At 42.4% G+C, this 26321-nt stretch overlaps 2 protein-coding genes across 3 annotated transcripts in view; one reads left to right on the top strand and one right to left on the bottom strand.

Moving 5' to 3' along the window:
- Nucleotides 1–26321, top strand: part of LOC115258588 (uncharacterized) — a 62800-nt gene that overhangs the window by 4760 nt on the left and 31719 nt on the right. Inside the window, exon 2 of the mRNA XM_062848049.1 lies at nt 21533–22367. Coding sequence (XP_062704033.1) covers nt 22349–22367 — 19 coding nt within the window. The 5' untranslated portion in view covers nt 21533–22348. The remainder of the gene's footprint in view (nt 1–21532; nt 22368–26321) is intronic.
- On the bottom strand, nt 10520–17969 carry LOC134287995 (uncharacterized). 2 transcript variants are annotated; one of them, XM_062851449.1, is made up of 2 exons: nt 17402–17969; nt 10520–17340 (listed from the first exon to the last, which is right to left on the bottom strand). In XM_062851449.1, the coding sequence occupies exon 2, from the start codon at nt 17248–17250 to the stop codon at nt 10705–10707; it is 6546 nt and encodes a 2181-aa protein (XP_062707433.1). In that variant the 5' UTR covers nt 17251–17340; nt 17402–17969; the 3' UTR covers nt 10520–10704. The 2 variants fall into 2 exon arrangements, with proteins under 2 accessions (XP_062707433.1, XP_062707432.1); XM_062851448.1 differs by having other exon boundaries at nt 10520–17610; nt 17678–17969.

The raw sequence follows: 26321 nt of genomic DNA, 5'->3' as shown, positions 1-26321 counted from the left end.
ACGGCGCCGGCCAAGTCCTTATAGTCAGCTGGGAAGGGAAAGGAATGTTAGAGTGTACTGGTTGTTGCTACTAGAGACCGAGAGCACTCTGCGTCCCCACAACAGGCACGGACTGGAGTATTTTTTAGACGGAAAGGATGGAAGATCTGGGAGTCACCGTTGGGTCGGTGATGCGATCCATGGATAGGGGATATTTATAGTGTTCGTGATAGATTGTGTGGTGAATAAGGTGAATAAGGTCAAGCGGCACAGCACGCTTTGGTTGCATAACTTATAGGCGTTATATATACACTGTGCTGTGAGTAGAAGTTGGAAGGGAGGGAAACGACTTTTTTCAATTCGTTTCTGGTTCTAGCGATGGCTATGAACATATGAATATACATGAGTTGTATATGTAGAGAAGAGAGAGCGAGAGAAAGTGGATAGAAAGATACAAAGTAGGATGAAAAGGACGGGCCAGGGACAGTGAATCAAAATTCAACCATCGCGCAACAATAATGACAATGTCGCAACCTGTATTTGTTGCGACAAACAAACCCATGCGACATAAGTTTGTCCCAACTTGAAAATATTGGGATTAACATCGTACACCACGAGTTTAGAGATTTTTAAGCCTTGCATTGCGATTTTCGAACGGTAACTTCGAGTCGGTAAACACTGCAACTCTGGTGAAGCTCTATCATCAAACAGTTTCGACTTTAGGTTAGCAATATGTTGTATTTTCGGATAGTCGCACAGAGTAAGAACGCGTGTTGATCACAGCAACGATAACAAATGCATGCCAGTTTATTATTGTGTATCATGGTATCAATGACATATGAGCATAATGGACTGGTAAAGGAAAACAAGGGTTTTGAATACAAGGTAGAATATTATAACATTTCTTCCTCCCTAACGATGATTGCTTGATACATTGAGAGTTAGTATAGTTAGTAAACACAAATTCAGAGATCGAGTCTATTCGGTGCTTTCCTAACTCTGTTAGACCTTCTGAGGTCCGTATCTCCAGTCCCCGAGGCATTCGTTGGTTGAATACAGTGTGCTTGTGTCGCTCTTTGACTTTGACTTGGATAATGATTGCGAGCGAGTTCGGGATCAGCGCTATTGACAGGTTCGGAAGGGTCTCGAGATTCTGTTGGATCAACCAGTACCTCAGATGTACATTCTTGTGGCGGTGGCAAAGGAATGGACGGCCGAACAACACTCCTAACAACAGGAAGTTCAGACTGAGACTGTTGACTCACTGGACCTGGTCTGATTTGGTCAATATGACGTTTCCACAACCTACCATCATCAAGTTCGATCATATAATGCAGCTTCCCAACCTTTTCCGAAACAATACCAAACCTCCATCTATCCGAATGCGAAAGAAAGTCTCTGGCAGCTACTCTGTCATTTATCTCAAACGAACGAACTGTCACCTCTTCTCCCCTGGAACCGAAATGCTTGTCGTCACGGTCGCTTTTGGGCACTAGTAGGTCTATACGAGATCTCATCTGCCTCCCGAAAACCATCATCGAAGGACTCTTCCCAGTAGCGGGGTGGATGGTTCTTCTGTAGGCCATGACTATATTGTGCAGTTCTTTCTGAACTTCTGATCGTGGACACTGTAGAGCCTTTATTTTGTCCTTAAACGTTTGAACATATCGTTCGGCTTGGCCGTTTGTGGCTGGATGATAAGGCGCTCCCATTTTGTGGATGATTCCATTTTTCTTCAAAAAATCTTGAAAGTGTGCAGATGTGAACTGCGTACCTCGGTCCGTGACCAACGCCGTTGGCAAACCAAACGTGGCGAAAAACTCGCGCATTCGCTCAATTGTAGTATCGGTTGACATGTCAGGGATAACCTTAACCTCAGGCCATTTACTATAAGCATCCACAATTATAAGAAAGTAGAGCCCCATAAACGGCCCCGCGAAGTCGGCATGTATACGCTGGAATGGTTCCACTGGCCTCTCCCAACAGTGTGTTTGTACCTTTGGAGGATCATTCCTGGTTCTTGCACAGCTGACGCAATCACGTGAAAGTTCGGTTATATCGCGGTCAATAGATTCCCACCAGCAGTATGATCTCGTTAGAGATTTCATCCGAGAGATCCCGAAATGTCCTGCATGCAGTTCTTCAAGAACTCTTCGACGCAAAGGTTCCGGGATATACACTCTTATGCCTTTCATCAGACATCCGCTTTGCAGACTGAACTCGCTTTGGTCAACTCCGAATCGATCACGGCCTTCTACTGATCGCCCTGTCTTCAAACCTTGGATTAAGTTGCGAACGGAAGCATCTTGCTTTGTATTCTCTTCGAGTTCCTCCACGGATACGGGCAGCGTACGGATCTGATCCAACTCGATGACGTCAACTTCTTCGATGCGTTTCTTGTTGGCTCTATCTGGAACAGGTAAACGGGACATTCCGTCTGCGTTGGCGTGGTCTTTTGAGGGTCGATATCGGACATCAAATTGGAAAGACTCTAAAAAGACAGCGTAGTGTTGCATACGCAGAGCAGAAAGCGTGGGCAGACCTTTTTCCGGCGAGAAAATTTGCGCCACAGGTTTGTTGTCTGTGACAAGAACGAATTTCCTGCCAAACAGATACTGATGAAACCTCTTGACACCATAGACAATAGCATACGCTTCTTTGTCGACTTGGCTGTAATTTTGCTGAGTTGTGTTCAGAGTTTGTGATGCGTATTGGATCGGGCGTTCGCTTCCGTCCGGGTATACGTGACTCAACACCGCCCCAACACCATACGGTGAGGCATCCACGGCAAGAACAAGCGGTAAACTCGAATCATAATGGACTAATACGCGATCGGACTGTATCTCAGATTTCAACCATTCAAACGCCCTTTCACAATCGTTGTCCCATTCAAAAGGAGTATGGTCTTTCAAGAGATTGTTGATTGGATAGATTTTCGTGCTGAGATCAGGCATGAATCTTCCATAGTAATTAACAAGCCCAAGGAACGCCCTGACCTGCTCACGGTTCTCTGGTCTAGGCATTTTCTGTATAGCGGAAATTTTTTCTTCCATCTTGTGGATACCTTCGGAATCAATGACATAACCACAGTACTCAATAGAGTCCGCGAAAAATTCGCATTTAGCTACATTCACTCTCATACCATGCTCTGCAAATCTCCTCAAAACTTCTTGTAGTCGCTTCAAGTGTGTCTCGTAATCCGGCCCTGTAACCTTGACATCATCTAAGAAGACAGATACCCCAGGAATGTCACGAAGAATCTGCGAAATCTCTCTCTGGAATATGGCGGGCGCAGAGGCAACACCATACATCAGTCTTGTCGGTTGGAATAATCCCAAATGAGTGTTCAATGTGAGCATTCCCTGATCTTCTGGTCGCACACTCATCTGCAAGTACGCCTGTGCCAAATCCAGTTTTGAAAACTTCTGCCCACCTGCCATATTCGCAAAAAGCTCATCAACCGTTGGTAATGGGTGCTCATCAACCAACAAATGCTTGTTCACCGTTAACTTGTAATCTCCGCACAACCGGACCTTATTAGCGGACTTCATCACCGGCACGACAGGAGTACCCCATTCGCTATTATTGACCTTCACCAGAATCCCATTGTCAACCATTTCATTGATTTCTCGTTCAACAGTATCACGGATAGCGAAAGGTAAAGTGCGAGATTTTAGAAACACTGGTCTGGCGTTCGGTTTGAGAGTAAGACTAGCCTGTATTTTAGTCATCTTGCCGACGGAATTATCGAACACGGAAGGAAATTGATCAATGAGAGACTTTACGGAATCTGACAATGGTGGACGAATAGTGATTTTATCGACAGAAGTAACCGAGCCTGCCATAATTTCATTCCAATTGAGTTGCAATGCACGCATCCATTCTCTTCCCAGAAGGGGATGCCGGTTCGAATCCACCACAAACAGGCGTAAGGTTTCCACTTTGCCTTTGTATACCACATCAGCATCGACGGTACCATGAACTTTTATTTGACCACCACAATAACTACGCAATTTTGTATTTGTCTGATTAAGCGGAAGGTTTGTGAGATATTTCGCCCTGTCAGTAGCACTTACCAGCGACACAGGTGACCCACTATCCACCTCAAACCTCATCAGTGATTGATTTACCGTAAGCTGTATGTAGATTTTCGACAACGGTTTATTCTCATGACTTACATTGCAATTACAAACATCAATGACACAGATCTCATCGATCGTTTCGTCCCCAGAATCGCTATCATTTTCACCCCCCTCCTCGACCAGATGAGTTTTCAATTTCTTATTATCATCTTTCTTGAATTTACTGTCCGGTGGCGTACTGAGACAAACACGTTGCAAATGTCCCTTCTTTCGGCAAAATCCACAAACAGTATCTTTGTGTCGGCAGACGTTTGCAAGGTGCGTCTCACTACCACATCGGTAACACGTTTTGTTAGTATTGTTAGTTACCTTGCTCGTCGACGATCGTTGGTGGTGAGCGGAATTGTCAATCAGATTCAGCTCATGCAACTTCCGGTTGAGAACTTCAGCACCTTCACCGGACGCCTCCATCGCAAGTGAAATGTCCTTCGCCTTGTCGAACGTCAACGCCTTTTCCTCGATTAGACGCGACCGGATACGCTGGTTGCGAAGCCCGAACACCAGCTGATTTCGCAGCGCATTCTGCAGATAGTCGCTGAATTTGCAGTATTTCGCTTCACGTTGCAGCGCCGTGATGAACTCCGCAATCGATTCCCCTTCCATTTGTGTCCGGGATCTGAACTTCCACAGTTCTACCATCTCGAGAGGTTCCGGATCGTAATAGTTCCCAAGCACGTCCACGATTTGTTGATATGTCTGATTCTCCGGTTCGTCGGGAGACACATTGTCCGCAAGGATGTTGTATGTCTCCGAGCCCATGTAGTGCAGTAGTACACTTTGCATGACGTTGTTGTTCACACCAAACAGTCGCATTGCACCTTCCAGCCGTTTCACCCAACGGCCCCACTTTGTTTTCGTTCTATCGAAGGGTTCGAAATTAAACGTCGGTGGAATCCCCGCTCCGGCGGCATTTCCGGCAGCAGCAGCAGCAACATTCGTCGGATTAGCCATCACTCACATCAAGCGCAATCAGCAGTAGCAGCAATAGAACAGGGTCCAACCTGGCAGCATCAAAACACTCAACAGCGCAGCAGCAAAACGGCAATGTACAGCCCGCGTCGTAGCAGAAAGCAATTAGCAGCAACCAACACCTCAGCAAACACGTAACCTCAACTTCGTATGTCCAAATTCTTTTCCGGCGATCGGCCCCGCTACGTAGCACCAGCCAAACGGCTGCAATCGGCCGAATCTTCGTAGGTTCTTCTTCTTCTTTCGTCGCCAACTGTTGTATTTTCGGATAGTCGCACACTGAGAGAGAGGAGACAGCTCACTGACAGCCACGATGTTTACATTTCTTCTTCTTACTTCTTTTTACAATTTTGTGCGCCGCACAATGGTTTGAAAATATATTGTTGGTCAAAAATGATTTGCATATTGAGATCGCTGCGACAAAGCATTGCAAATAAAAGGATTCTTTGCGCTGATTGAGGGAAACTGGCCATCATTAGTTTAGCATATGCGATCACAACAAACGGAGCCAAATTTTAATAAAATCTTTTGGATATTTGGCCACTACGCACCACCAATGTGCGATTTTAGCTCGGTTTTCGGTGACAGTTTGTGACAGGTCCTCCTTGACATTAGGTAGCACGCAATCGAAGCCAGCTGTCTCCTCTCTCTCAGGTCGCACAGAGTAAGAACGCGTGTTGATCACAGCAACGATAACAAATGAATGCCAGTTTATTATTGTGTATCATGGTATCAATGACATATGAGCATAATGGACTGGTAAAGGAAAACAAGGGTTTTGAATACAAGGTAGAATATTATAACACAATAATTGATTATTCACGAGTTGAAAAGTACGCAACAAATTCAGCTTCCGTTTTGTCTGCAACAAAAAAATTCGAGATCATGTCATTATCTGTTACCAGTAGGGATAAAGAGTAATCGTCGCACCTTCTTTGTTGCTTGTTTTGTGCCTATTTTGTCTGACAATTCTCTTCACTGGCCAGGGAGGGTAAACCGGCCCACATTTGTATGAAGCGAAAAAAAGTTTTCAAAATTCACGGGGCACCCTCTAGAATCGTGCCTTTGGATGAGAAGAACAATCTGTAAAAGATTTAGCTCAATCGGTTGAAAACTGAGCTGGCGCAAATGAGTTGAAGGTTTGTATGGGATGTTCAGTCCAATTATATGGGGAATTGGATGACCTCCAGTCTCTTATACAGCACGCCGGTTTGGTGAGTTCGATTTGACTCAGAATTGAAATAATAGTGGTTGATACCCTAATGAACAACTTTGTAGAAGACCGTATCATGATAAAACTTAATTCAGTTGCGGTTTGGCCAACGAAACCAGGATTAGGACATCTTCCCCCGTATACTCTCGGTTGTTATATGCAGCACGTGTTTGCTGTTCGAAACTTGCTCACTACATCATAGGCGGCTATGTTGTCCTTCATTTTCATTGCTCACGCATATGGGTGAGTATCGAGACAATGTAGAATTACATAGCTGCCTATGCTGTAGCGCGCAAGCTACGGCTGACAAACACGTGCTGCATATAACAACCGAGAGTATACGGGGGAAGATGTCCTCATCCTGGTTTCTTTGGCTAAAACCGCAACTAAATTAAGTTTTATTATGATATGGTCTTCTACAAAGTTGTTCATTAGTGTATCAACTGTAATTCTTTCAATTCTGAGCCAAATCGAACTCGCCAAACCGGCGGGCTGTATGAGAGACTGGAGGACATCCAATTTCCCATATATTCGGACTGAACATCCCATACAAACCTTCAACTCATTTGCGCCAGCTCAGTTTTCAACCGATTGAGCTGAATCTTTCACAGATTGTTCTTCTTATCCAAAGGCACGATTCTAGAGGGTGCCCCGTGGAATTTTTCGACATTTTTGTATTTGGGCCGGTCTAGTGAGGATGTTACGACAAGAAAAAGATGATCAATGATTTTTCTAATGTTTTCCAATAAATTAAAGGATTCTAGTAAATAGTAAACTACCATTGATAACAATACAAATACAATTACATAGTTTAATGGGGTCAATTGAACCGATGTTAAAATAAACATGCAATAATATTTGTTGTTATGTAAACAGATGTCGCCTTTGAAAAACCAAAGAATTCATATTTCTCGGTAACATTTTTCTCCAGCATTTACAGATACTAATGGCCACATGAATTGTGAACGATTTATTGGATGGGTCATACGACCTGAGGTCGGACTTGTGATATTTGGCAGTTATTTGAAAAGATTGAAGATAGATCTTATGAACAGCTGCCAAGCATTACATACCAGACAGACATCAGAGTGTTTGATTCTTATCATAAAATGTGCATATCATTCTGGCGGACGTTAGTGCTCGTAAATGCTGGATATAAATGTAAGTGGGAAATATAAATTCTATGGATTTTCAAAAGCGAAAACTGCTTACAAATAACAACAAATATTATTGTATTTTTATTGTAACAACGATTCATTTGACGCCATTCAATTAATTGTATTTGTATTATAAGAACAATGAAAAAACATTAAGATATATTGTTATCTTTTGAAAATTGCCCTTAAAATGTCTTATAAAACAATACATTCTATTGTTTTTCGCGAAAAAGTGTATACAAATTTTCTCAAAATTTTATGGTTAAGATACATAACGACCACCATTTTTTTATTGTAAAAGTGCCATTTACCTTCGCCGAATGGTATAGAACAATAGGGGTGATGGTGAGTATGCCGTGTAAATTACAATATGTTTAATGGTGAATATTTTTCGAAGGAGCGGACCTGGTGTGGTGGTTAGAACACAAGACTATCACGCCGAGGACCTGGGATCGAATCCCACTTCCGACATACTCACAAAATGTGGGTTCTTCCTTCGGAAGGGAAGTAAAGCGTGGGTCCCGAGATGAACTAGCCTAGGGTTAAAAATCTCGTTAATACAGACAAAAAAAAATATTTTTCGAAAAAATGGTGTTGTAACAAAAAATTTATCGTATTTTTATGATATTTTTTATCAGGGTGGACATCACCTAAAGACTTCATCATTTTCTGAACTGTATCTCAAAAACCGTATCCCTTGCATAGTTAAGACCTTCAGCAAAGTTGATCAGAAGGTCTATGGCTATCAAATAGTAGTAAGTTTAGTGCGTAATTCCACCGCTATGTGTGCATTTACAATGAAGTACTTCGACATGGTTTATCTCATGATTCTGACCACCTAGGCCATACGCCACAGTTTGTCACACCGCCGGTTTTTATTTTCGCGTCGGTGATCAGTGCACAAATTTGCATAAAGTTGAAATAAGAATTAAATGAAACAAAATTTAAAACTGTTTCGTTAATTTAACCATCAAAACAAAGGTGTTGGAATCCAAAAAATCACGTTATATTCAGAAAAATGAGCTTTTTCGATTAGGCTATTGAAAATAGGAATATTTTATTCACTAAACAACCCGATTCTCTCAGGGATTTCTCCTGGAATTCCTCCAGAAATACCTCTAAGGTACTTTTCGTTGATTCCTCTTAGAAAGTCTTTGGGATTCTTTTTCGAATTTTCTTGTAAACTCCCACTACAATTCTTTTGAGGATTCCTGCTGGAAATTCTTTTGGGATTTCTACTGGATATTTTTCATTGATTCCTCCTAGAAATCCTTGCTTAATGGATTCCTTCTTGATTTGCTTTAGAAATCCCCGCCGGAATTCCTTCAGGGATTCCTGCTGTTAGTACAGGGTCAAATATTTGCCTAAAAAGAAACCAATGCTCAAACATCTTGTTTGACTCGATCGAATTTTCATTAATGTCAAACTGATGTTGTTTCTTAAGTTCTTTCCTTGTAAAATATTTGACCCTGTGTACTTCTGGCCTTAGGATTTCTTTTTGAATTCATTTAGGAAATCCTCCTGGATTTCCTTCTGAAATTCATCGAAAAATTTCAATCATGAATTTAGAAGTTTCTGCAGGGATCTCTTTAAGACAGATTCTTGAACCACCAGAGATTTCTGCAGAAGTCCCTTCAGGGTTTCATACAGCAGTTTCCTGCAGAGATAAGTCCAGAATTTTCTTCATGGATATCTCCAGGAGTTTCTTTTTAGGGTCCTCCTGGAATTCCTTCTGAGATTCCTCCCTGAAATTATTCGGAGATTGTTTAGTGTAAATAGTGCGATCTTATTATCAAATTTGATAGCTTCTGAATGCTCTAAGAAAACGAATCAAAAATTGTAGCAAAATCGATATTGTGTTGCCTTCATTTGCAATGGAGTAATGCAACATGAACTACACTAAAGATACGGGTAATGTCACAATAGGTCTCATCACTGATCGCAGGACGGATCTGAACAGAACTGATAAAAGGTATTCATTCAATCCTCATAGTATATGTGAAATTCTAGGATATCTCTTGAGTAATGTGCCTATTGCTCAACAATGTTTACCTTTTTTCAATAGATTCAGGTACGCTCCATCAGTCGCGCTTAAAAAAGTTACACCAGCGGTCGCATCGTGTACTGAGTACACGGTATGTTCTTTCAATAATGGTTTCGATGCTTTACTAGATAGAATGCTGGTGTCTTCGGCAAATATGTCCAGCTGGAAGACGCGTGTCTAGTAGTGAACATGTGGAACTGGCCCACCCGATCTGGTCCAGGCGCGGGCGTCGGAATGGCCCCCGCGGGAACGTGTTCCGTGGACATTTTTATCATGGCGCCAAAACTAGGCATGCGACGGCGCAATCTTCAGGATTTTTCAGATACATCATCTTAGTAACTGTTTAAAGGACCAATGACCTCCCTAGCCAACCCGTGGCCACCGGAATGTACCCTGGAGGAACCTGTTTCGAAGACAATAAAAAATAATACAAAGTCAATTTTCTTGATATATTCCATTTAAAGTTACAATGTAAGTCTTACATCGTTTTTTTGTTCTGCCCTGTAGTGTTGGTTCCTCTTCTGGCACCATACGACGCAACAACTGCTTGGTATCATTGGAAGCGACGGGATTCTGGCTCGTATCTGGACATATTCTTTTATCAAGTCTGTTGTCGATAGAAGCGAGGGTTCCCAATTTTGTTAATACTTTATTCTGCGTATTACAAAATTCCTGCGATAGCACATAAAGAAGATTTAGTAGGAGGTTATGCCATGTAAATAATAATACCTACTTTAGTTTTTCCTCACTATCGCACAACAATTGGTGCACTAGATTTAAGCGGTAATGCTTTTTACTCCTGACGTGGATACCTTAATTAGTTAGATAATTGTCAGATAATAGTTTCGCTGGTTTTAATTTGTTTGTCTCACCTTGTTGCAATAGTTTTAATTCACACAACTATGCACTCTTCCTTTAGGCTCCAATTTCAATCATCGATTTCTAGTTAAGGCATGACTTAGGTTTAGTTTTACATAGGTTATCAAATTCATTTCATGTTGTTTCTTACCGTTAGGATAAGCGAATAATAGTAGTTCAACAAATATAATAAAAATAAAGAAACAAAATAGGAACGATATTCAATTTGGGCACCCAATTCGATCCACTTGCACGTTTGTTGATGTATCGTCTATTGTCTCGGCTCGGCAAGTAGTCCAAATAGGCAAAGCTGCACCCAGGGTGCTGTTGGGCAATGAACAATCATTGCCCCGACGATCCCTCTGTTGAACAATGGGAGTGTCTGGCATTTGTGGCAGACTCAATCGGGGGAAGAGTGGGCTCGCTGGTCGACGTTGCGCATTCAACACTCCCCCCTTCAATGCGCCGAAGATCTCTCTGAGTTGCATTTCCTTCTACGCCAACGTCGAGCACTGCGAGTTTGATTGCTGGTCGCTCGTATATCCCACTAGCGGTTTGTACTGTAGCCCACCTTACTTGTCCGTCTGGTGTTACTTTGGTGGCTATCACCCGTCCCTTAGGCCAGCAGCTACGAGGGAATTTTGCGTCGACGATGACCACGATGTCATTGATCCTTATCGGCTTCACTTCCGAGAACCATTTCGCTCTCCGGGTCAAAGACGGGAGATAGTCGTGCACCCATTGCTTCCAGAACTGGTTTGTTGCGCTCTGCGAAAGTTTCCAATTCTGTTTTAGCCGGGCAGGGCTGTCATCGAGGCTTGTCCACGGGAGCACTCCATTTGACGACCCAATGACGAAGTGATTCGGTGTCAATACTGGAGACTGATCGTCATCGAGTGGAATTTCGGTCAGAGGCCTTGAATTCACGAGGTACTCCACTTCTATCAGTATATTCCGTAGTGTTTCGTCGGACGGTAGGCGGTTCGGTCTCAGCTTTTCAAGGTTTTGCTTGACCGATCTAATCAGCCTCTCCCAGGCTCCGCCCATATGCGGTGATAAGGGCGGGATGAAAATCCACGTCGTATGCGGCGAAGTGAATTCTGCTACGATCTTGTCGTGCTCCAGTTCTTCAAGTGCGGTCTTCAGCTCTTTGTTGGCCCCCACAAAATTGGTACCACGGTCGCTGTAAATGGCAACTGGCACCCCCCTTCTGCTCATTATGTTGCGTAGAGCCATGATACACGAGTCAGTTGTTAGTGAGTGTGCGATCTCCAGATGGATGGCGCGAACAGTCAGGCAAGTGGCTAAGACCCCCCAGCGTTTCTCCACTCGGCGGCCAACGGTTACCATCATTGGGCCGAAATAGTCCACACCCATGTGGCTGAAAGGTCGACTATAAGCTGCGAGGCGCGCGTGCGGCAGGTCACTCATCAGCGGCGCCTGTGGAGAAGCTCGTTCGTTTTTGCAAAATTGGCAGTTGTTTCGGACCGACTTGTAGACGACTTTCAGACGGGAAATATAGTAGCGTTGTTTCAGCTCGTTGATTGCGGTTTCATGATTCTGATGCAGAAATCGTTGATGAACGTCCAATACGATGAGCTTTGTAACACTGTGTTCCCGAGGAAGAATGATTGGATTTACGACGCTGCTGTCGACGAATTGGCAGGCGCTGGTACGCCCGCGGATCCTCAGAACTCCCTTCTCATCCATGAACGGACAAAGACGATACAGCGTGCTGCCTTTTGAGATTCCCTTTGAGGACGATCCTTGATGCTTTGTGGACAAAATTGCAATTTCCTCCTCATACGAACATCTCTGAGCTGTTTGGTGCAGATAGGATTCGGCATTAGTGAGCTCATCACGAGTGAGCGGACCATAGGCTTTGGGCAATTGTCGTGTAGTTCGCTGCATGTTTCTAATGGCTCTGAACACATACGCTGTAGTCTTCAGCAGAGTACGCCATTGGCTGAATCTGCTAGTATCGATTATTGGCTCCAGTGCTTTGAAATGGAGGTGAAGATGTGGACGCAGCTCCGTGTCGGTGGTCTTGACAGGCTGAGGAGAGATCGGCCACTGCTCTTCAGGTTCCCAAAGAAAATCGGGTCCATGAAACCACCGGCTAGAGGCGCTGAAATCAGGAGAAGTTTTCCATTTCGTTCCGTCATCAGCTACGTTTAATTTCGTAGGAACCCAACGCCAGTCTCGTAGATCCGTTGTTTCTAGAATCTCGCTGATTCGGACACCTACGTACTGACTATAGCGCCGGTGATCCGAGTGTAGCCAGCACATGACGTCCCGAGAATCAGTCCAAAAAAATCGCTTCTGAACCTTAATCGATAGGGACTCCAGAATAGAATCTGCCAGTCTAGTCCCGATAACTGCTGCCTGAAGTTCGGAACGGGGTATAGAGAGAAACTTTAACGGCGCCACCCTGGTTTTGGCTCCTGCTAAAGTGCATTCAACTGTATTTTCCTCCTGGAAACGGAGATAGACGGCTGCCGCGAAGCCGTTCTCGCTGGCGTCCACAAAGGTATGCATTTGGACAACGGTTCCTTCTTCTGCAGATGTGACGGTCCGGTAGCAACGAGGAATCTTGATGTCCGCTACACGAGGAAGAAACCGCAGCCATGTGAGCCACTTCTCAAAGTGACAATCGTGGATTTGCTCGTCCCAGTCGATGGATGCTCTCCAGATCTCCTGTAAAAGGCATCGGAGAAACATCAGGAAGTGGCTGATCAGTCCGAGAGGGTCGAAAACCATCATAAGGGTCCTTAAAACCTCACGCTTTGTTGGTCGTTTGCGACCAGACAACAGATCAGCGTCGTGGCGGGAAGATAGTTTGTACGTAAAACAGTCTGCTGTAGTATCCCACCACATTCCGAGCACCTTCTCAGTGGTTTCTGTTTCTCCGATGCTCAGGTTTTTCTCGTTGGTTTTCTCTCCGTCCAGCGCGGCCACTACTGCTGGTACGTTGGACACCCAGTTTCGCATTTCGAAACCTCCGCATTCATGTATTTCTTTTACTTCCGTTGCTAGCTGGATCGCCTTCTCCTCTGTTTCGACACTGATCAGCATATCGTCGACGTAGTGGTCATGGACGATGGCGTGAACAGCTTCAGGAAACTCTTGCTCGAATTGTTGGGCATGTGTGTTCTTAACGTATTGTGCTGTGCTTGGAGAGCAGCACGCACCAAAGGACATCACTTGCATGACGTACGTGCTGGGGGCTGTGTCATCTTCGTTGTCCTTCCAAAGGAAGCGCAGACAGTGCTGGTCAACCGGTCTCATCAGCACCTGATGGTACATTTCTCTGATGTCACCGGAAACCGCCACACGAAACTCACGGAACCGTACCAAGACTGACAGGAGAGAAACCAGCAGATCAGGGCCCTTAAGGAGAACCGAATTAAGGCAGACTCCATGGATCTTCGCGGCTGCATCCCAGACAAGTCTGATTTTGCCTGGTTTGTTGGGGTTTACTACCGGAAAGATTGGTAGGTACCAGACTCGATTGCAGGGCGCCTCCAGTTCTTCCACGGTCATCTTCCTGATGTAGCCTTTCGCCAGATAGTCCTTTATCTTCGCATTGAGTGCTTGCGCAAGGTCTTCGTCTCTTTGCATTCGACGATCAAGACATTCCCATCGACGTAGTGCCATAGGTCTGCTGTCCGGAAGCCGAACGTTATCGTACCGCCATAGAAGCCCGGATTCATAGCGTCCCTTTGTGCTCCTGGTGAGAGTTTGCAGCAGTTCGTTCGCCCTCCGATCATCGTTAGATAGCAGGAGTTTGCTCGGCTTACTGATTCCCAAACTTTCCAGAGAGAAATACTGCTTCATAGCTTCGTGTAGCTCGTCGTTCGACTTGGTTTCGCATTGGCAAAGCTGGACACGATGATGATTGATGTGGTTGGCACTGGTTCTGGTGCGGGAACAACATCCGAAAATCATCCAACCCAGGCGAGTCTTCACTGCTGTGGGTTCGTTCGGCTTGCCTTCGCGACATTTCATCACATTACCCAAGCTCGCATGATCTAGCCCGATGAGAAGTCGTGGGCTGACTTCTTGATAGGATTCCACAGGTAGGCCCTTCAGATACTGATACTTCTCCTGCATCTCGTCCATAAGCATCGTCTGCGATCGGAGCTGAAGATTCTCAACTGTATGCACTTCGCCGAGCTTGAACTTCTTGAAGGGTGTCGTCACGCTGGAAATCTGGAAGTTTACTTTCTGCGACAGAGCTTCGGTCCTGTTGGTGCCACCGGTCCATCGTAGACAAAGGGAATTTTGCGGTCCTTGCACTCCTAGTTCGTCCGCCAAACTCTGCTCCATCAGCGTTAGTTCCGAGCCTTCATCTAAGAAGGCGTAGGTTCGTACCACCTTCGAGGGGCCATACAGAAGCACTGGTACGATTCTGAACAAGATCTCGGACTGTCCTTGGTGTACATTACAGCTGGTACTGGTAGCTTGATTCCGTTGGGTTTCCGAAGACTGGACTGGAACCTGAGATGCCGCATCCGTATGTCGTTCTGTGTCGTGTAGGAGAGGATGATGCAGATAGGAGCAACCATTTGTGCCGCACTCCTTTTTCTGCTTGCACGGGCCGTTGTGCTTTCGTAGGCATTTTCGGCAAACGTTAAACTCTCGCACAACTGCCCATTTTGAATCGTAGCTAAGCTCCGTGAAGCGTTTGCATTGCGCCAACGTCAAACAGCTTCCTTTGCACCCAACGCACTCTTTGACGAACTCTTTCGAAGGCGCAGGTTTACTGCTCACCGGAGCGAACGACTGCTGGCTATCCTCGGAGTGAAGATTCAGAAACCCATCTTTCTTCGTTGTTCTAGCTCGGTGTTCGCCATCTATGCAAATGGAAACAGCACTGGCATCCTCGGCTACGAAATGGAGCCACGAGCTGAAGTCCAGGAGGTTTGGATTGGGTTGATCCCGAGAAAACCGTGCCCAATCCAGCTTTAAAGTTGGTGGCAGCCTTTCCACCAGCTCGTATCTTAGGGAAACGTTATACATAAAGTCACTTATCTCACAGGCTTCCACCGTCGCGACTAGATTCTCTACGCTGAGGGCGAACTGGATCACGGTGTCCAGTTTTTCGATGCTGGGAGATGGCAACGAGCGAATCTTCCTAACGATTGCCTGAATGATGGCTTCAGGCCGTCCATACAGCATTTTGAGGGTGGAAATCACTCCCTGAACGTTTGATGGATGAAGCATACGGCACTTGACAGCCTCCAGCGCCTTTCCTTTGAGGCACTTCCGAAGTCTCAGCATATTTTCCTCGTTTGAGAATCCACAGAGCTGAGTGGACGAAACGAACATCGAAAGGAAGAGCGGCCAATCTTCTGGATTGCCATTGAAGTCTGGCAAATCTCTGGATACTGCCTGCCTAGCAGCTAGTTGGCTTCGGTTTAACGTGTAGGTAGCATCATCGTCTTCAATTTCGGGCTCTGCAGATGGGATTCTTCTTCGCGGTTGGGTGACAGGAGTGGATCTCTGTCCAGGAACGAAATCTACAGCAGTAGTAGGGAATCTGGTTTCTCTACGGTTCTCAGCTCGTGGACGCAGCTCAGAAGTTGGAAGGTACTGTGATCGCCGTTGGTTTAGAACTGGGTCTTCACATAGGTTTGACGGTGGAACTTGAGGACCAAAGGTTCTGCTGGTACACTGCTGAAACCTTTGCGATGTAGTTTGCCGTGGCTCTACATTTCTTAGGCTATTCGTTGGTCTACGATCAGCATCCGCTAGTCCGATTTGTGGACGCGGGGGTTGATAACTGCTATCATTATGATGCGTGCGGTTGTTCTGCACCGACATATTCGCTATGGACGGAGCACGACGTTCTGCAACCTGCAGCTTACTCATCAGTTGTGTGATCTGGAGTCTGTCGCAGTTCTGTTGGCCTTGAAGTTCTTGGTCCCGCTGACGCCGCCGTTGAGCTTCCTGTACATTGGCCAATACAGGCTCGTCTTCTGGGTCTACGTCGACAAGACCGGAATCATCCCCGCAAATCTCCGTGTTTTGTATCCACTGCTCTATCTTCGCCGCATTCTCTTCCATCGAATCTTGGTGGCTGATCTTGGATGAAGTGTCGCTCTCCAGTTCTTGTAGCAGGCTGTACTTCTGCTTCAAGTATTGTTGATGCCATTCTCGTTCCTCCTCTAGTTTTTGCAGCTGTAGTTCGATTTTTCTCTTCTCACTACGCCTACTTGATTGTCCAGCCGATTTTGATGAGACTACTACGCTGGGGGGTGAAGTAAATTGTTGACGATTCTCGGTGGCCCTTTGCATCACGGGTACCGAAATTTGCCTGGGGGTCTTTCTCTTGGACGCACTTGCACATTCAGGGCACGACCAGCTTATTTCCTCCACTGACTGACTCACTTCAACACACGAAAAATGAAACCGCGAACCACATTCGCCGCACTGCACCATGGCTGTATTATCGGGCACATGACACAGCTTACAACTACTGACTCGGTTTTCGCGAACGCGGCGCGGGGGATTTCGCCTGACAAAGGTATCGTTGCGAATCGTGACATAGACTGACTTTCGTTTGCTTTTATTCTTTGTGGCAGTTTTTGCCTTGGGTATGGCTCCTTTGCCGGTACTCACCGTTCTGGTAACGATTACCTGAGGGCTAGAAGGGAGGGCCGCGGTGACCGTCGGTTGAGACTCGTTTTGGACTACCTGGCTTGGTACTGTCTGCTCCGTCTGAATCCTTGAATCAGTCCGGACGACGTTCTCCAAAAGTCTTACCGTCTCCGGATGAGCTATATCCGGATGGTTTCCGCTGACCGTATGCACATCACCGTCGATGGTCGGACTATATCGAACATTCGCATGTCTTCGCTTTTGGGAACTGCTCTGGCTCGCCATAATGTCCCGTAAAGAATTTTGTAAATTGTTGTCGATAGAAGCGAGGGTTCCCAATTTTGTTAATACTTTATTCTGCGTATTACAAAATTCCTGCGATAGCACATAAAGAAGATTTAGTAGGAGGTTATGCCATGTAAATAATAATACCTACTTTAGTTTTTCCTCACTATCGCACAACAATTGGTGCACTAGATTTAAGCGGTAATGCTTTTTACTCCTGACGTGGATACCTTAATTAGTTAGATAATTGTCAGATAATAGTTTCGCTGGTTTTAATTTGTTTGTCTCACCTTGTTGCAATAGTTTTAATTCACACAACTATGCACTCTTCCTTTAGGCTCCAATTTCAATCATCGATTTCTAGTTAAGGCATGACTTAGGTTTAGTTTTACATAGGTTATCAAATTCATTGCATGTTGTTTCTTACCGTTAGGATAAGCGAATAATAGTAGTTCAACAAATATAATAAAAATAAAGAAACAAAATAGGAACGATATTCAATTTGGGCACCCAATTCGATCCACTTGCACGTTTGTTGATGTATCGTCTATTGTCTCGGCTCGGCAAGTAGTCCAAATAGGCAAAGCTGCACCCAGGGTGCTGTTGGGCAATGAACAATCATTGCCCCGACGATCCCTCTGTTGAACAATGGGAGTGTCTGGCATTTGTGGCAGACTCAATCGGGGGAAGAGTGGGCTCGCTGGTCGACGTTGCGCATTCAACAAAGTCCATTGCTAGGTTTTCGAGGAAATCTCTTCGAGATACACATTCTGATCCAGGTTTTTCAAAGTGAATAACTTGGGCGTTGATTCCAGCGATGTTTAGTAAAAGGTTAAAGTTTTTTTGCTGGGCTTCCTCCCGTAATTCCTGATGTAAATTATTCATGGTTTTCTCCAGAAATAAGTGTTTCCTACTAGGAAACCTCTTGAGAATATATTAAGAACTACTGCTGGAATTGCTCTATGACTGCTACGGGAGTTTTCTAGACATTTCAGGAAGGTATCCTCCAGGAATTTCTGCAGGACTTTGAAGAGCAATAATAATATATTTATTGGAGATATTCCATGGAAATCTCAGCCAGAATGACCGAGAAAATTCCAGAAGGTGCCTGCTGTTTACTGGATGTATTGCAAGAGGAATTCCTAGAGGAATCCTTGGAGAAGAATTCCAGGAAGAAATCCTGGAGGGATCCTTAGAAGGATCTTCAAAGGAACCCCAGCGGTCATCCCTATAAAAATTTCTGGAGAAATCTTTCGGAAAATCTTCTTAGATTTCCTCTAGGAATGCCTGATGAGATTCTGCTAGGGATTCTTCCCTCGGGAAAGAATGTTCCTTTTAAGAAACATTCTACAGTTTATTCAAATCCTCTCGCAATATGTCAATGAACTCTTGCTCGGATTCCTTCAGCAACTCCTACCACGATTTCTCCAAGCATTTTTGCTAGGATTTCACAAACATTTCCAGATGATATTTTTACAGTAATTGCTATTAAGAATCCCCCAGGAATTGCTGAACAATTTCCGCCATTAATTGCTTGAGGTATCCCAGCAAGACTTCCTAGAGGTTTCCCACCACGAATTCATCGAAAAATCTGAAGCAATTTCAACATAATTTATCAAAGGAATCTTAAGAGGATTTCCAACAAGAAAACGAAGACGAATTCCTGAAACAATCCCTTGATACATTCTTGGGAGAAGAGCAAGAGAAATTCTGAAAGAATTCCTGAAAAAAAATCTCAATGCTGAATTTCTGGTAGAATCCATAGAGAAGTTACAGTTGTGGTTGCTGAATGAATCCTATCAAGAATAATTCAATGAATCCTAACACAATAATGGAATCTAGAGGTAATCCCAGACAAATTCTTAGATAAATTCCAAGAGGTATTACTAGAGGAACAACTTAAAGAATTCGTGGATTAAACCCACCAGGCATTTTTCGGGAAATTTGAAGTGAAATTTCTGGAGGAATGTAAGTCTTTTGAGAAATCCTCTTGGAATTCCTCCACAAATTAATGATGGGATTTCTTTTGAAATTCTTGCTGAGATTGCCCCAGACGTTTCTCCAAGGATTCCTTTACATAAGCTGCATGTAATTTCTCCAAAGGTTCCTATAAAAATTCTATTTGTGATTTTTCTAGGAAACCTTTAGGAATTTATCTTGCAACAACTGCTGAAATCCTTCAGATATTCCTACTATTTTTTTCAGGAATTCTTGCTGGAATTTCTCAAACAATATCAGCTGAGATTTCTTCATTATTGCTCTAAGTAGTCCACCAAGAATTCCTGGCAGATTACCAGCAGGAATTGGCTGAGGAATTCCAACAAGCCTTACTGATGGATTCTTTCAGAAATTCCTGAATGAATCTGAGAAGCATTCCTTGAGTAATCCTAGCAAAAATTCTCGAATGAATCTCAATTGGGTTTCCGGCATGAATTACTGGGTAAATACTAAGAAAAGTTTCTGTAAAATAACATCTTTCTGGTCATTACATACATTGTATGAATGTTACAAGAACCTGTAATAATCCCGCTTTTTTCCATGTATATCATTAGTAATTCAGTATAGGGTGCGTAAATTACTGTTTAAAAAAAAACACCACCTGCGCTTTTTAGCTTTGCGTTTGATCGTCAATAGAAAACACGCTCCGATGGAAGAATTTGAAAACAAAATATTGAGTTGCAGAATAATTTGTTTCGTTTTTTAACCCTTTGGAGCCGGATAGTTTTGCCACTGCTGCCGCAGCCTCGCTGGCTTCAAATACGTTTGTTATGCTCGGTATCATCGCCGGGGTCATATTGACCCCTCCGGCTCCAAAGGGTTAAAGCAATGTTTCCCAAACTTTTAGGAGGTATCGCCCCCTTAGAGCTCCAAAAAAATATTTTCGCCCCCCTAGGTGCGATTTTATTTTTTTCTATAATAGAAGGCTGAAACGGTGCTTAGCTAAAGCCTTTAAAAGCGCTACTGTGGCAAATCTACCAGTGCCATTCAGTGTATCTATATCTGTGTCACTCTCATTTTCATTAAATTGTTTTGTAAATGCATTGATTTTCCGCATTTAAAAAAAAAATATAGTGAATTTTCTTCGTACTTACAAAAATTGAAATCGTGTTTATGCCTACTTCTCAAACCGTTGTTAATTGAACATTTATTAATCGAAATAGAACGAACTGTAAACACATATGAACACTCGATATTCCTACCAGATGTTTTATCATTATCATTTTTAAAAGGACTTTTTCAACAACTGAGAGTCAATGTTTGGTTATAAGTAGCCAAATAATTCTGGTGAAGAATTTGAAAACAATTATAAACATATGTTATGTGAAAGTGCAACTCAGAAAAATATCGGTGTGTTTCCGAGGGCTGAAAATCTCGATAATAAAGAAAAATAATAATAATAAATATTGGTGTATTTTCAAATGTAGTTACGTTTCTCCAGATTCAAATCAACGAGCTTCGTATAAATTTGAATGCTTTCTGTGTTTTAAAAAAATATCAAATAAATAAATATGCAGCATTCATAACTAGATTTAAATGGAATATTACGCAGAATTTTTGGAACGTTTTCAAATTAACTTTAGTAAAATTTGGAATTCCTCCGAGAAGCTTTTCTGAAATATTTTCAAACACAGTTGTTTGTAAACACTGTGATATGAATTTAATCAGGAAAATGTTTTAAAATTTGTCTGATATTCATGTTTTTGCTTGGAAATTCTATGAATAAGTCCGCCTGTTGAAATGAAATTTATCTCTTCATTTCGCGAAAAAAACTATGTTCTTTTTATAATTTTGACAAAAGCTAATCACGATTCACGAATGTTCATTATAGGAGATTCCAAATATATTTTTATTTAGATATCCAGAATCACACAAACCTTTCAGAAATACGTGTAGCGGTCTTGTCTAGCAATTTTGCCATAGAGTCCACATAAATTCCAATAATTCTGTAAAATTAAGTCGATGCTTTTGTTTATTAGTCACAGCATTTTTTTTATTATCCTAGACAAAACTTGAACTGTAAGCTTGAATGTCAGGGATTTTTTATGTTTCAGTTCACTTTCTCGACTTGTAATTCAATACTTTCGATGTTTTCCAATCATTGAAAAAATCGCCCCCCTTTTTAGTATTTTCGCCCCCAATTTGTATTTCTAAAACTTTCGCCCCCCCCTGGGCCTGATTTTCGCCCCCAAGGGGGCGATTTCGCCCACTTTGGGAATCACTGGGTTAAAGCATCACCACGCCTCAACTTCTAACTAAGTCAGAATCCTTTCTTTTGTTTCAGATTAAGTCCTTCACCAAAAATACGCAAACCAAAGGCAAAAGTTACTAATTATCACCAGCGGCAAAAAATCGCATTAAATCTAGTTAAACGCCGATAGTGATACAACGATGATCGTCACATAGCATGTAATCTCAACTAGCCTACAAAATACTCCAAATACTCTCTCTCCCGCCCGCACGACACTCCCACTTCCTCGCTATTTGAAAACCATACCAATAGTGGGCATTTCTAGTAAACGAACCGTGACCTATCACTGCACCATAATACAGCTAGCTATACCTGCCCTTTGTTCGTTCGAGAGATGGAGAGATGACAGCAATGGTTACCAAACATACGTAGAACAAAGCCGTGAAAACTGATTTTTGATGAGCGTCCGGATCGCGAAATAAAAGAGATTGACCCACGTGTGAGCTAATTCACTTCCGGTGTTCGCGTTCTGACTAACGGTAATGGAGGGGGAACTAATAATGCATATGGCGCATTTACGTGGGACTCGGCGATCGGTCAAGTGATTCGGTGTGGTTTAGTTATTTGCCGGTAATCTTGTGGAACTGTAACAATTACTCAAACCGAGCTGATAAACGTCGAGACGAGGTCGAGCCGGTGAAAACAATCTGCCGCGCGCGTTCAGCCAGTGTTAAGTGTGACGCGTTCGGTTTCAAACCTCACGCGTACGCAGTAATAAACGTGAGATTAGAGAATGTACCTGCTCAGTGAGGACGAAATTGGGATTGTTTAGGCGCTTTTCGAATAAACTGGTCGGTATAATTCGCCTTCAGGATAAGGTACACCACAAGGGAGGACTTTGTCATCACAATGAAAATAATGGAATTGGGTAAGTTGTACCATGTTTTACATGTAATATTGTTACTTTACTTTTTCTTTTTTCATTCTTCGATTAAATAAATTAATTTTCTTTTATGGTTTATTTAATTAACCTTCACATACCCGCCCTACGACAACTCGTTCTGAAAATGCTGGCATTTCCTCAATTTTCATCCGATTTTTTTTTAAGTCGCCCTCAATCGATCATAAATTGGTGTAAGTTTATTACACTCAAGTGGACATGTAGTATCCGGATCCATTCCGGAGATATTCCGGATTGTACTGGCGGTCAGGGGGTGGGGGAGGGGTTTGTTTTGCCATATGGCTAAAAGTGATTATTTCGTGTGCTATTGTGTTTCAGGAACTTGTTTCAGGTGTTCTGGAGCGGCCATATCAGTTGCTACATACTTCAGTCAATTGGTTCTGCCCCATTCTCTTGAAATCATGAAGTTTGTTATGTCGCACGGCATGTTTTGGTTGCACACCAGAAACGTCCCCGATGTCACCCCCGTGGAACCTATGCTAGTTGTTCCGGGGTGGCAATATTAGTTGATACAGACTTCAGGCTATTGTTTCTGACGCAGTCATTCGAAATCATGGAGATTGATATGTCGCACGACATGTTTTGGATGAAAACCAGAAATGTCCCCAATGAGGCCCCCGCTGAACCGGTGATCCAGATGGGCCAACTAATTCAAATCTGATTAACGCAGTTGTGATTTGTTGTTCACAATGAAAATTCAGCTGAAAATTAATGGTTCAAACACAATAGCACACGAAATAATCATTTTCAGCCTTTTCGCCACCCTCCCTGACCCTAGTACAATCCGGAATATCTCCGAAATGGTTCCGGATATTGCATGGCCACTTGGGTGTAATAAACTTGCAGCAATTTATGATCGATTGAGGGCGACTTAAAAAAAATGGATGAAAATTGACGAAATGCCAGCGTTTTGAGTATGAGATGTTGGGGGTCGGGTATGTGAAGGTTAACCTCAGTAAAGCCAATGTAATTTTGCTGCCTTGAAATCCACTTTTATTTACATTACGTATTAGGTACTCAAGTCTTTTTTACGACGGTAATGGTATCGCGTAAAAAGGCGATTAAAAAAAAAAAAAACAAATCACGGTAAGGGGTTCTAGGATGTTTGTGGACATTTGTCCAGGGTGTCTACTACCTGGAAAAACCTGGAATTATCAGGGAATTTTACTCGACCTGGAAAAATCCTGGAATTCTCAGGGAATTCTGTGACAATCAGGGAATTTGTGGATTCATCATTTCAATACAAACTATCAGTTAGAAATGCTTCAAAGCGAATAAAAATTTTGGCTGCGCCGCTACTAAATGCCCAGCCTCTCGATTCCATATTTGTCCATCTTGATGATTTCAGGGGGTTTCGAGTGTTTCCAGATGGAATTTAGTGAGGTTAAGAAGGTTTCAGGGGGATTTTCAGGAGGTTGCATGGGGAAATTGATAAGAGTTGCATTGGGTATCTGGAGGCTTCAGCAGAAGGTTTCGGTTCACTTTCATTTCGTTAAATATTATTGTAATTAACTTGTATTTTTCCACAGCAATCTCCTATTTTATGTTTTACCTAGGGTGACAATGGGTATTATCGGCAGGTTTGTTCTCCTCGTCATGAGGGGTTTTTGTCAGCCAAATTGCCTGAAACTTGGCCATATATTTCAGCTTAGTTGGGAAGGATTTGAGACCAACTCTGAGTTCAATAGGTTTCAAAAAACCCCTAAAGACGAAGAGAACAAAACGGCCGAGAATAGGTAATTTCCCCTATTTCGGAAAACTGAATCGACATGTTTTTATTGTTATGATTTTAAATTTTCAAATCTTTCAATCTATTGCAGCCGTAAATATTGGCTTAGTAACTTAAATTGTATAAAGCAGAATTTATTGAGGTTTGCCTAACAAATTCGCAATTGCCTAGTAGATGTTGAAAAATACCTGAAGGAGCTTAAAGATATATTTTAATCGTAATCCTGAAACTGCCGCAGAATATGATTGATCAATTAGAACTCTTGGCGGATTTGATGTTAGTATTTCTAGCGAAATGAACTAGATGCCTTGTGGAAGAATTCTAAAATATTTTTCTGACCTTTTTTGAAACGTTTCAAGATCAACTCATAAATGATTCTATACAATGTTTAAAAGAATTTTCAACTCTCTTTTTGCAATAGTTGCTTCTGATCTCCACAAATTTTGACGAACTCGAAGGAAACTTTTTTCGATGGACATAATACAATAGTTTTAGAACACGGTTGCCAACTTATTAGTATATTCTGATTGTCAATTACTTGTTTCAAGAGTGAAACTATTGACAACCAAAACTATTGATTTACATCATTTTTTATATTTATTTTGAAAATAGTCCACCTGTAACAATATTAATTCATATACTTTTGGTAAAAACGCTGTTTTGACATAAAATAATCGTTGAAATTTGTTGTGGAGAAAGAATTAAAATATTCTGAAGGAATCCCTGAAGTTAAATTTATGTGGACATTTTTTAAATTTTCAATTGTAACTGGCAGTATTATTTGAAGTCATTTTTTTGCAACTCTGAAAGCATTTTCTGACTGAAAACCTATAAACATATTTAACATTTTTGCTAGCAATTTCTATAAAACGAGAAATCGCTGGAGAGAAGAAACTAGCGAAATTCTTGAAAAATACATACTTGCGATTCTTTTGCGAAACCAACGAAGGTCTTCGTACGCAATAACTGAAGCGTGAAGGATTTCTTGGACGTTTTTTTCTGACAACATTTAAGAAAGTTTGCTCAGGAACTTCTTGGTAGATTATCTGCTGGAAAGGCCAAGCTTAACTTTTATAAAAATATAGTGTAATTTCTTGTTGTTTTCCTTGCTAAATTCCTTCAGCAATTCATAAACAAAATTTTCATCAAATTATGCAGAAAATTTTCCAAAAGTGTCACCAGGATCGTTTTAAGAATTCCATCAGAAAATCATCTCGTGCTTCCGCTGGTGGAATGTTATCCTTAAATGTCATTAAAGTTGGAACCAAAAATTTCCCAAAATGATGCGTTTCCACGAATTTTTAGAAATCTGAAATCATGTTTAGTTTAGTCGAGTTTCTTGAACCTGGATTTATTTTCAAATACCTGGAAAATCCTGGAAATATCAGGGAATTTCATTTTCATAATTGAGTAGACACCCTGATTTGTGGAGAAGTGGAAAATGAAACAAACTGAAATTGCGGTTTGTTTGCAATCCAATTTGGTTGTTGTTTCTTGCTCCAAGATGTTTAAAAAATTTGCAAATTAATTATAATTATTTTGGTGAAAATTGCAGGAATAACAAAGGGGGACGGGGGGAGGGGGGTTGTGTGGGTTGGTTGAACTAACTGGTTTGTAATTTCAACAAAGTATTTAATTTATTCTAAAACAAATTGTACACACTAAGATTCAGATATTCCAGCTCAGTAATTTTTTAACTGAGTTCAGTATTTCTTCCATCTTTTTACTGAGTTTTCAACAGCAGATTTATCTCGGTACACTCGGTAATCGTATTTACCGTTCACCAGTAATGATATTTACCGTGCATCAGTAACTTTTGACAGTTCCTTAGCTGAGCTCCGTAACTCATTTACAGAACATCCGTAAAAGAAACAACCGAGCGTACCGAGTTAAATCTGCTGTTGAGAACTCAGTAAAAAGATGGGAAAAATACCGAGCTGATCTTAGTGTGTAAGTGGCAGTTGAAAACAACAAATAAAACGGTCGATTGTAAAAATAAAATAACCCACTAAATGATATTTTCAAACGGATGTTTGTAGAATTAAACGGCTGAATTGCCAGATAAACAACTAAAAATATTGGTTAGAAACAACTACCCCAGGTAGTAAAATCAAACCAATATTTTGTTAGTGCCCAATTCAACATAAAAATCCGGCTAAACTGAACTGAAATTCGTTTGTATTTGTTAGCAT

The sequence above is a fragment of the Aedes albopictus genome, chromosome 2, assembly GCF_035046485.1.
Source record: "Aedes albopictus strain Foshan chromosome 2, AalbF5, whole genome shotgun sequence".
NCBI lineage: Eukaryota > Metazoa > Arthropoda > Insecta > Diptera > Culicidae > Aedes > Aedes albopictus.
The sequence above is the reverse complement of the archived record's forward strand: the minus strand, read 5'-3'. Positions and strand labels throughout refer to the sequence as shown.